This window comes from Misgurnus anguillicaudatus, chromosome 4 (assembly GCF_027580225.2).
Source record: "Misgurnus anguillicaudatus chromosome 4, ASM2758022v2, whole genome shotgun sequence".
NCBI lineage: Eukaryota > Metazoa > Chordata > Actinopteri > Cypriniformes > Cobitidae > Misgurnus > Misgurnus anguillicaudatus.
Genome location: NC_073340.2, coordinates 20,099,239 through 20,111,587, shown reverse-complemented (window position 1 = coordinate 20,111,587; position 12,349 = coordinate 20,099,239). Strand labels below are relative to the sequence as shown.

The following is a 12,349-nucleotide window of genomic DNA, read 5'->3' as shown; positions in this document are numbered from 1 at the left end:
CCCCCCTGGCACCATCTCGCGGCCCCCCTGGGGGCCCAGTTTGAGAACCACTGCCCTAGAAATCGTTTTCTTTTCTCCAATCGTTGGTCAACAAGGAGGTTTATAGTTTTGGGAGAAAAGCTGTGTTTTACCTTTTTATCTTTTTCAGTGGCAGTTGCTCAGCTGGAGCATCTTTTTAAGAATAATTATATAGTTAAAAAAGCTTGAAACTATGCTTCTTAAATGATTAGTCCATTTTCTTAAAAGAAAAATCCAGATAATTTACTCACCACCATGTCATCCAAAATGTTGATGTCTTTCTTTGTTCAGTCGAGAAGAAATTATGTTTTTTGAGGAAAACATTGCAGGATTTTTCTCATTTTAATGGACTTTAATAGAGCCCAACATTTAATACTTAACTCAACACTTAACAGTTTTTTTCAACTAAGTTTCAAAGGACTATAAACAATCCCAAACGATGCATAAGGGTCTTATCTAGCAAAACGATTGTCATTTTTGACAAGAAAAACAAAAAACATGCTCCTTTAAACCACAACTTTTCGTCTAGATCTGGTCTAGCGGGACGTGACTTAGGGAGGTCACGTGTTACATATATAAAACGCACATTTGCGGACCATTTTAAACAATAAACTGACACAAAGACATTAATTAGTATCATTCCACATACAACAACGTAGGAACGGTCCTCTTTCAAGACGCTTGTAAACACTGGGGGGCGGAGTTTCGCGTTCGTCCTCTCTGACCTCTTGACATCATGACGTAATGCGTTGGGGTCAGCTGGCGCATCACGACCGCATCTACATTACGAGAATTTGTGCTTTAAAAGTGCATATTTGTTATTTTTATTGTCAAAAATGACAATCGTTCTGCTAGACAAGACCCCTATGCCTCGTTTGGGATCGTTTGTAGACCTTTGAAACTCCGTTGGAAAAAACTGTTAAGTGTTGAGTTATGTATTAAATGTTGGGCTCTATTAAAGTCCATTAAAATTAGAAAAATCCTGCAATGTTTTCCTCAAAAAAACATAATTTCTTCTCGACTAAACAAAGAAAGACATCAACATTTTGGATGACATGGTGGTGAGTAAATTATCTGGATTTTTCTTTTAAGAAAATGGACTAATCCTTTAACCAGTTTTCTATTTTAATGCATTATATATAGGCCTAGTTTACAATCAATATGATACCTTGTGTGGTAAAGAGACTGAAACTTTAATCCTGTTTAATCCTCAGAGTCAGAAAGATGGATTTAGGTGGTCATGATAAATTAAATAACAACTTTTTCAGTGCTATAAGTGGAGTTCTGGGGGGAAGCTACAAAACTCTAAAATATGGCTCATTAAATGCCAGTGATTAATTTAGTCAGTGGAAAAATCTGTGGTAAAGTTTGGTGGTCCGACTGTTTTTAAGCAAAAGGAACTACCTGAAGTGTAATGTGTCTGAGTGGAGGGCTTTATTTTCACTCCCAAAGTCAAATCAGTTGAGCTCAGTGTGAATCAGCTGGGTTGTTTTCTGTCAAAATGTAACAGTGACTAACAGCAATAATGTTCAAAAGTATCAATGTCAAACTAAATCACGATGGCATGAGTGATGCTACTTTAATGACTGCGGTTCAGTCAGCTCTCTTTATATTTTCCGTTCTTTCTCACATTCTCTCCTCTTCAGACGCTGCGGCATCTTCGCACGGCTGAGTTTAAGCCCTATGTGGTATTTGTGAAGCCTCCATCCATCGAGCGCTTAAGAGAAACCAGGAGGAATGCTAAAGTCGTTTCAGGAAAAGATGATAAGAGCTCATCCAAACCCTTTTCGGTAATCACACCACACACACCACACACAAGATCTGTTTCAAAACTTAGTGAGCTGGCTACTGCCTAAGATAGCAGCTTCCCGGACAGGGTTTAGATTAATCTAGGACTAGGCCTTAGATATATTTGGACATTTAAGTAGTTTTTACAAACATACCTTACAAAAATTAAAGTGGTGCACATCTTGAAACCAAATGTATGGCAAAATGTTAAAGGGGACATATCATGAAAATCTAACTTTTTCTATCATATGAAAATAGGTAATTGAAATTTGGCTCCCCTTGTGATGTCAGAAGGGGATAATACCACCCCTTAATCTGCACTTTCCAACCACGACACTGCCATTTAGTGCAGATATCAGCTCATTTGCATATAACAGGACACACCCATAATGGCACATTTTGCTCACACCTACAAAGAAGCCATTTAAAGATGCTATAATAAATTATCTATTTCGTATTTTGAGCTAGAACTTCACATACGTACTCTGGGGACACGAAAGATTTATTTGACATCTTAAAAAAGTCTTGAAATATCCTCTTTAAGATATGTCAGTGCAAGATTTTTTTAAACTAAGTCAGCCCAAACTTGCATTTTAGTCTGATGCTAGGATAAGCCCTGTACGGGAAACTGCCCCTTACTCTTCATAAAACCTCATACTGTACGTGACCTGTTTTGAACAGTATACATAAAGAGCAACTTTATGCTGCACACAAGTAGCAACAACATTTTTTATTAGGGCTGTCAAAAGATTAATCGCGATTAATCGCACACAAAATAAAAGTTTGTTTTTGCATAATATATGTGTGTGTGTGCACTGTGTGTAATTATTTTGTATATATAAATACACACATAAATATATACATTTAAGAAAAATGTTATGTATGTATATATTGTTAATCTATATATTATATAAAATTTTATGCAATTAATCGCGATATACATGTATGTATGTATGTATGTAAACATTACATGCATGTGTGTGTATTTATATATACAAAATAATAACACACAGTGCACACACACATATAATACGCAAAAACAAACTTTTATTTTGTATGCGATTAATCTTTTGACAGCCCTATTTCCTATTAAAGATTGTGTATTTTCTTTATTGAGTAAATAAAGTGGGCATCTTTTGAAGCAAATGACATAAACATATAAAAAATGTTACATCATCAGCCCAATAGCATCCAATCAGCTTAAGGTTTTTTTTCATGTCATGTTTTTTAATTAATTCAACAATTCCAAAAGACGTACTAATTTGTAACAATAACAAACAAGAATCAAAACTAAGTAACAATATTGAAATTGTGATTAGCTAAGTTGCTAAGCTAATGACACACTAGTACACTACTACAATACAAAATAGACACAAATGTAATCCTATCTGTAAAATCCAGGCTGTTTATTTAATTACGAGATTATTAACGTTTGGTTTCAATCATTTGACCTTACTCAGTCAATATTAAAGATATCAATGTTATATTTTCACGTATTGTTTTTTATATTATTTAGGATAATTATATGTAGAAAACAAACTGGGTTAAATAATTCATTCTTGTTTTTACTATGCCATTCTTTATCGAGACGTTTGGGAATTCAGTGCAAAATATTCACCTTATTATAAGCATTTAGACATTATAGAGTAGTTTTTTTGCTTCAGTTTATGTATTTGATGCTTTAATATAGCCTGTATAAGCAACCGAGCTACTGTTACACCGCAGTTGTATACGCACATTTCAATTTCAGTCAATCCATCAGTTCTGTCATCTGTATGTTCATGTTTTTATCTTAATGGTCATTGTAGGTTTTAGCTCGTATTTAATAAATCTTCAAGTTTTTGTTCCATTCTCTCACATGGTAAAATAAGAAATAGATTTCATCACTTCCTGGCAGACAACCACCACATCATTTATTGTAGTCATTTTCCAAACCAAGTACCTATCCTGTGTTAGCGCTTAAATACGTCACTATACAATTCATCCTCACGTGTGTATGTGTTTATGTGTAAGCAGTCCCCTGAGAGGCAACCCGATATGAGACCCGTGAGCTCACACCACACCTGTATTTCGTTTGACTCCGCTCGAACGAAAAACACACGAAACCAATTAACACGTACACCAGACCCTTATTCCATCCCACCGATATGTGTGCGTGTGTGATACAGTGTGAACATACGGGCCGTTTAATGACTTTCCCAGGGTTCGACTCTTGTCTCACTTTAAGCCTGCACTGGGGCCAAACTTGCTTGCTACAAGATAAAAGACCCCAGCAACCCGACTCCACCACACGTGGGGATGGCTTGATGCCGCTTGTCTGGCTTTCACCGTGGAGACATTCCTTGTTGAAGATTGTCAAATATTGTTAGGAGTCCTACAATGTTGTGGAGCCCCAAACACGTGCTCACCTGTCAACCTATTGACCCGGCCTGCACTTCAGTCATGTATTCAAACATGGATGCACTTTTCTTGCACGGCACAGATCACTGATATGAAATGGTGATAAAATATGGAATTTCTGTACAATCTGAATGTATGCTAATCATTTTCACACAGCAGCTTTAGTCTGTTTATGCATTATGAGTTCATACAACCAACTGCCAAAATGTAAATGGTTGCAGATACAAATGCACGCTCCATATTGTCTGCTTATGCTCATCCAGGCTGGAGTTTGCATGGGTACACAAGCACACATTCTGTAAAAAAGATTTGTTGGTTTAACTTAAAAAAGTAAGTTGTCTGGTTCAAATTTTGAGTTAATTCAACTTAAAAATGTTATTTACAGGGACAGTAAGTAGGGTTTTAAGTGTTTTATTAATCAAAATCAATGTCTTTATTCATAAATATGTCCTCGTTGGTGTCAAATGACCTCTGCCATTGATCTGACTTTTCTTTGTAAGCTTAGAACTTCTTCTCTTTATTTACATTGAACGGGTAAGTCCAAGGAGGCTTCCATGTCATTCCACCATACTGAAAAAAAGCACTAGCCTACCAACGCGTTTCCACAATGTGTTTTCATTCATACACGTGAACCAGCTGAAACGGACAAGGAGATCAGTGATTACATAACGGCTACCGTTGTGGCATGCATTTGGAAAAGCGAGGCGCTAGAGAGCACTTTTCGTTTGAATGCAAAATACAATTTCGCCACTAGATGGGGGTAAATCCTACTTATTGTTCCTTTAGGGGGTTGCACACCGGCCGCGCACCTCAGCGCCGCGTCGAGTCGCGTCTAGGACAACTCGGAGGTATCGTAAACCGGAAGTGCACATTATATTGCGCGAGATTCGTCAGATAGCGTCTACTTTAAAATGCAAAATATAAGTTAGCAGCCAATGTTAATCGTTAATGATTTGGGACAAATATGATGTTATTTAATGTTGAACTATGTGAGTGGCACTGTGTGGCGCGACAGGGATTTGAGCAACTTCCTGAGTCAAAGCTGGGTGGTGCGGATAGGCGCCGCCTGGTGGCGCCGGTGTGCGTATACTCATAGAAAACAATTTATTCGATTTTTTTATTTTTAGAACGGCGCAGCGCTGAGCTGCGCGGCCGGTGTGCGATCCCTTTTAACTAAAAAAATTGATAAAATGTGTCAACTAATATTTTAAGTTGAATTAACTCAAAATTTGAACTAGGTAACTTACTTGTTTTAAGTTTAACTTTTTTTTACAGTGCACAGACTCAAAAATTCACTGCATTTTGCTCACTTCAATTGCGGAAAACAAAAAAATAAAACATTTTCATGCGTGATAGGCAGCCATGAATGTTGAAATTCCCCAGGAGTGTCGATCTATCAAAATCAGAAGCTCAAACATGCCAGAGTTTGAAGTTTAGGAATCAAGCAATATCCTTATTTGTCAGTGGGAATCTTGCCCTGGCTATCTCTGTCATAAAGGGAACCGTACCAAAGCTGTCCGCACTCTCCAGAGCGACTGTCTGCCTGCTTTCAACAGGTCAGCCTCAAAGCCGCTCGCTGTGGGTTTTAGCGAAGAAAATCCCTCCCCGATTGGCAAAAAGTTGACAGAAATGGATTATCGACCCTGACAGTGTTAAAGGCACCCAGATTTGGCCTATTATAGGTGCAAAAGAAAAATCGAGTATGATGAAATGTCACAGACATAATTTATCCAGGAGTCGCTGTATTTCTTTCCCAGAGAAACGCTGGAGTCTGCGTCTGGTAGAGAGATGAGTGCCGACAACAGGCATCCCATTGTGCACTGAAACTAGACTTCGATCTATTGTTCTCTTTCTTTAAGTATTGCTTTTATAACATTAATGTGGTGTATTTTTGTAAAAGGTCCATGAAATTCCATTCATTCCCTTTGAGGAGTAGATGCAGAGAGTTTCATCATCTGGCAGTAAATTGTAATGAGGGAAACAGCTAAAATTGGAATATGTATTTTTTTGTTAAAGTCAAGCCACAGATGAAATACTTTCAATATAGGAATGTAAAACGGGGACCTCTTGATGACCCAGAGATGTCCTTTTCGAAATGTTTTAATGATAAGGGCAGGTGCAGTTTATGTGAGCCAATAAAACTGATTTTCCGTCAAGGGTCTTACGGATCGAGAGATAAGCAGAGCTCATGCTGACTGCGAAAAGAGAAAGGGAGTATTAAGAAAAAAATCTTTCTTTCTGTAAAGAGAGAAGACCTGGAAAACTCTTGAGCGTGTTTCAGCCTGTGGGTAATAAACAATTGGAGAGAAATGCAGAGAAAAATAGATTTAAACTTTTGAAACTGATCAAATTTGGTATTAACACTTCCCTAAAGGCACAACATCTGTTAAACCTCAATTAGCATGAGGTTTTTATTTGATGACAGAATGAGGAAAAATATATTTTCAGACCTTGGGCCAAACACAAGCTAAGGTAATCCACCATGTTAAACCAAAACTTGCTGCTATAAAACTCAGAGTCAACGGACTACAACTTTTGATGCTTTTTGCCAGGAACTGTCAAATTTTCACAGTGCCAGCAGCCATGTGACAGAACGGAAACTGAAATGTTTACACAATTTGAGCTTTTGATCAAGAGAGACAGACATGAGATGAGAGGTGTTCAACAGAAAACTAGTGGGGGTGAATGAAGTGACAGCAGCTGTGGTTTAACACGGGCCATACGCTGTGGTTTAGCTTAGCTTGTCGGGGGTTTGTCTGCTAATAACACATTAAAAACACTTTTGATAGTTTATTTATTTTTATGTATTAATGCCCAGTATAGTTTGTATTATTTTTTAGCTATTTTTAAGGTTCTATGTTACCTGTGCTGGCAAAATGAGTCGGAATGAGCACATTTTCAAAAATGAGTTATTTATATTTTGACATTGTTTTGAATTTTATTAATAGACAATGTATGATTTGTTGGAATCTGACACGTTTGAAGTTGATAGAGTCAATTTTGGATCTAATATAATGTTACATCAAATATTTTTTCCCAACGTTTAACCAAATATTCACATAATGCATTAAAAATTATATCTGCATGAATTCTTGTCAAAATAAATATTTTTTAAACTCTAATTCTGTGTATATGTGTATATACCGTGGTCGCGCATTTTTTGGATCTGTCAGTCAGCGCAAGGAAAATAGTTTTCGAGTCTTGTCACTCCTAATAACTCTCTTAACATTAATCAGGTCCCAATCTTTATCTCTCTTAACTCTTTCCCCGCCATTGACAAGTTAACTCATCAATTAAGAGAAAACGCTTCCCTGCCAATGACGAGAATTTCCGGCATTTTGTATTTCCGCTATTATACAACAGGTGGCTCTCTTACTACAATTATAAAACCCTTAGTCCAAACAGTTTAAACTCCATGTATGTTTTGAGGATCGATCCAAATCTGATCTCTATCATAAGTCCTTCACAAAAACGCAGTTATCTAGGCTTTTGCTCAAAATGTGGTATTTTTGAGGAAACTTACACTCTAAAAACAAACGGTGCTATATATAACCATTTTAAGTGCCATATAGCACCGGTGAAGCACCTGTGTAGAACCATATAGGGGCCATATAGCACCACATATGGTTCTACATAGTACTATATGGTTCTATACACAGGTGCTTCACTGGTGCTTCACCGGTGCTATATGGCACCAAAAGTGGTTCTTCTATGATTACGAGCAAAGAACCACTTTTGGTGCTGTTTGAGAGGTAATAAAAAGAGAACAAATGAAGGTAGGATGAAAGGGTTTTTTCTTCTTTTTTTATATAGTTTGTTTATATTTTTAAAGAAGAACATTTTCTGGAAGGCATTCAACTTTTGTGAAAACTACTTTTAAATGCTGGCGGGGAAAGAATTAACAAGCATTTTAACCTCAAGCAAGTCCTGCACTCTATTTTCTAATTCCTGCATTTTTTAAAAACCGAAACCAAGATAGCATGCGCATGTGGATGGAGATGCATTTTTGTATAGGATAAGACAGCACTTACACCTCTCAGAAAATGTACAAATAAAGATCATTTTAGATTGTCTGCCAATTTTAGATTATCTACAGCTATTCAACATTGGCTGTAGCTCAAAATTACACTGTGCGAGTTCCAACTCATTTTGCCAGCACGGGTCACATATCTTAAAGGTAGGGTAACAGATTTGATCCTGAAACATTTTTTGTTATGCTGGTTAAAAGTCTCCTCACATCCTGATAGCAAACACTGTGTTAAGTTGTTTAAATGTATTTGTAGAAATGTATGTCATCTGTGAAAGGCGTAGGACCAAAAAATGTTCAACAAGTCATAGATTTTGGTCCGAACGGACGTTTCCATTTTTGTCCCTCATACGTAAGCGTAATTTGAATGCCAACCGCGCAGCGAGTCCACGCAGACACCATACGTCATCGACGCGTTCACGTGCTCTCACCTCCTGTCTATAAACAGTGAGAACAGCAAACTTTTCTGCTGAATTGACAACCTACACAGGAGGCATAAAACTAAAGACTTCTTTTATAACAACAACAGCAAAAACTGCCTGGATCAGCAAGAGCAAAAACCAAAATGAACATCAGTAACTTTACTGCTTTACCACGAGATGAAACAGCTGCAGGAGGCAAAGAGTCTGAAAGTGTCGTTGCACTGTTTATTTTGGTAAGGTAGGTACGCGATATGTTTGTATTGAGATGGATTCAGATATTCTACTTTGATGAAACATTGTGTTGCTTATGAAATTTGTGTTCGTTTACGGATTAGCGTAACGATATAGTTACTACGTCTACACAACCGAACGTGTGCTTAAACTAATTCTGATGTAAACCAGTTGTTTGGTTATTTTGGCAGTGTTATTCGACTTTGTACTGCAAAGTTTTCTCACTGCTGAATGAGACATGAGACGTGACCGTCTGATCTGTGTGTGTTCATGTGTTTTGAAAGAGGCGTGACTTTGGATGGCGATTTGACTTGAGGGTGGGATCGGGATTTCATAGCTAGGCGGCTACCGTTAGCATTTTTCAAAATGTGTTACCCTACCTTTAATCTTTAAGGCTGAAATTTTGGGTTTATATCTCTTTGAGAATTGTTCCCATGTTTTGTGTTATTATGTAAATTTTCATTCTATATTGGTAAAGCAACATAAATAAATTTTTTTTAAGACTGACACTTATGCATCTAGAAACACTTTCAAAGCCACCCTCTGATTGGTTGAATTATACAGGATTACCAGGACACTTGTGTGTCACGATTTTAAATGGTCCGCCCAGAAACAACACAAAGCTGTCTGATCGAAGGAGAAAGTTTTCATGTTTACATCAGTGACAGTATGCTTTTTAAGAATGAATAAACGCTGCGTTTTAAGAGACGTTCGTGGAAGTTGGTTGCACACCGGTCTGTTATTGTGGTGAAATGGCCACACCCCTAAACATGATGCGGCACAAAGCGAAACTAATTGGATGAAACCAGTGGTGACCTGTGACTTCTCTTCCGAGGGGCACAAATTCAAAATATGTTGCTCATCATGTCAATGTGTTTGTTGCGTCATGTTAACCACGTGCATCATGCATCTTGTCAAAATAAGTGGCTGCTGCACACGCGTCGAAAGAGTTTAAAATAAAAGAGACGCTCACGTTCACAAAATACTCGTAAGACACTTAACACTAAACTCTGGTTACACATAAGATTAAGCGAGTATTTGGCAAACGTGAGCGTCTCTTTTATCACAAACCCCTTTCGACGCATGTGCAGCAGGCACTTATTTTGACAAGATGCATGATGGACATGGTTAACATGACGCAACAAACACATATTTTGAATGACGTGCTACATACCGTACATGTTTTGATGACCTTCGCATCGTGCGCCCTTGAAAAAGAAGTCACCAGCCGCAACTGCTTCATACCCAAATTCCAGAGATGAGTAGACATCAAACTTTAAAAATGGCGGATGGGAGAAGTTTTTTTTTGCTGTGGTAGTTATGCCTTAATCCGCAACAGCTTTATTGCCTTGTCTTGTCGATTAAGTAGAACATATTTACATCATTTGAAGCATATTGTATGTTTTAGCATTTAACTCTTTCACCGCCAGCGTTTTTTAAAAAAGTTGCCAGCGCCAGTGTTTTTCATGATTTTCACAAAAGTTTAATGCCTTCCAGAAAATGTTCTTCTTTAAATATATAAACATACAATATATCAAATGAAAGAACAGACCCTCTGCTTTAAAAAAAAAAAAGTTTCATCCTACCTGCAGTTGCTCTTTTGTAATCAGCTTTTGAATATGGGTAGGTTTCTGCAAAAAAAAACACATTTTGAGAAAAAGCTGAGATAATTCAATTTTTGTAACGGACTTTTCATAGAGATCCCATTCAGAGCGATCTTTAAAACAAACACGGACATGCAGCCGCTTGCCATAGGGCAATACTTCCAGGTATAAAAGTTGCGGAAGGGTGCCACCTGGTGAATAATAGCGGTATTGCGGAAAGACGGAAATACTCGTCATTGGCGGGGAAGCGTTTTCTCTTAATTGACGAGATATCTCGTCAATGGTGGAGAAAGAGTTAAATATCAATTTCCCAAGACACATGCAAGTGAGGACCTGATATCCTCTATTCTTTACAACAACAAAGCACCTGATCACAAGCAACTCGTAATCATGACTTTAGAAGTGGGAGATATAACATTTCCGTTTGCACGTGAAGGCAGCATTAAACTCAAAACTATAGAAATTCAGGCTTCAAACTATAACTCGGCTCATAGCATTAAATATTAGTTTCGAGGTAAATCTTTCAAACATCAATTGTAGATATTTTTGCACTTCTGCATTATATCAGTTTTACTGAAAACAAGAAGAGTTTTTAATTAAATCTATGTTAAAGGCATCTTCCTATTTGGCTATAGGAAAATGTCTGTTTTCTGCTATTGAATGCCTTGGAAAAGGATAACTGCTTGACAGAGTATGTTTGTCGTTTAGGAGGAGGACTTCCAGGAGATGATCAATTCCTCTCAGATGATGGAAAACCAGTATGGTCACCTCTTTGACAAGGTCATCGTCAATGATGACCTCACAACAGCCTTTAACCAGCTCAAGCAGGCTCTTAGGAAAGTGGAGACAGAACCTCACTGGATGCCTATTGGCTGGACTCACTCCTGAATGGCAGCACACAAGAGAGGACAAAAGATACAAGGGAACAAGACATCAGTCAAACGCGGTGGAAAAAATAAGCGAAGGACTTTTTACGAGCTGTGAAATATTTTGAGCTTTTTGTTTTTATTTTTGGCTTTAGACGGTGACGGGGATAATAATTTTAGAGTTATCTTAACACGTGAAGTGGTTTATCTGTTCTTGGAAGACTAAAGCAGATGCTCATAGGTTTGTTTTTGTTCGGTCGTGGTGGATATAGCAGAAGTGGTGTAATTATGTTTGGAACGTAAGCAAACGTCCGCTTGTTTAGCAGCTATAGAGAATGTGTTTTTCAGACTGCCAATCAAGTGGTCTGGTGGTCTTGACCGCTCCTTCGCGTATTTTTAACATTAGTTTATAGAAACCAAAGGGATGATTATTATTTTTCTGAGGTCAAATGCATTTTTGTATCGAAGCCTGTGTGAAATTTGGGTGGAAGTGTAGATTTTTTTAAACTGATTGCTGCTTTGTAACACTATAGTAAACCACTGGCCTATAGCTTCGCTGTTTAACATTTATCTTCAATGGAACGAAAAGCCACACGATGCTCAGAAGGCCCAAACTGATTTTATTTAAATAGAAAATTAATATATTTTGATAATGTAAATTCCAGGTAGTAAAATATTCAGTCAATCTCTTTATAAAATTTACTGGACTATAAAAACAAGTTGACGGGACGTTTTGGTGTTCATTTAAACACTGGAAATACTCAGTCACATGACTTAAAGGGTTAGTCCATTTTCTTAAAAAGGGTCCAGATGGTTTGTTCACCACCATGTCGTCCGGGATGTTGATGTCTTTCTTTGTTCAGTCGAGAAGAAATTGTGTTTTTTGAGGAAAACATTGCAGGATTTTCTCATTTTGTTGGACCCCAACACTTAACAGTTTTAATGCAGTTTAAAATTGCAGTTTCAAGGCACTCTGGATGATCCCATGCGAGG

The 12,349-nt window shown here is 37.5% G+C and overlaps 1 protein-coding gene across 2 annotated transcripts in view; it reads left to right on the top strand.

Moving 5' to 3' along the window:
- mpp7a (MAGUK p55 scaffold protein 7a) overlaps positions 1-11,756 on the top strand; it is a 144,907-nt gene extending 133,151 nt beyond the window's left edge. For both annotated transcript variants that reach the window (XM_073866920.1, XM_073866919.1), the window contains 2 exons: positions 1,665-1,808; positions 11,199-11,756. In XM_073866920.1, the coding sequence (XP_073723021.1) occupies positions 1,665-1,808; positions 11,199-11,378 (324 nt within the window). In that variant the 3' untranslated portion in view covers positions 11,379-11,756. The remainder of the gene's footprint in view (positions 1-1,664; positions 1,809-11,198) is intronic.
- Positions 11,757-12,349: the final 593 nt, after the last annotated feature.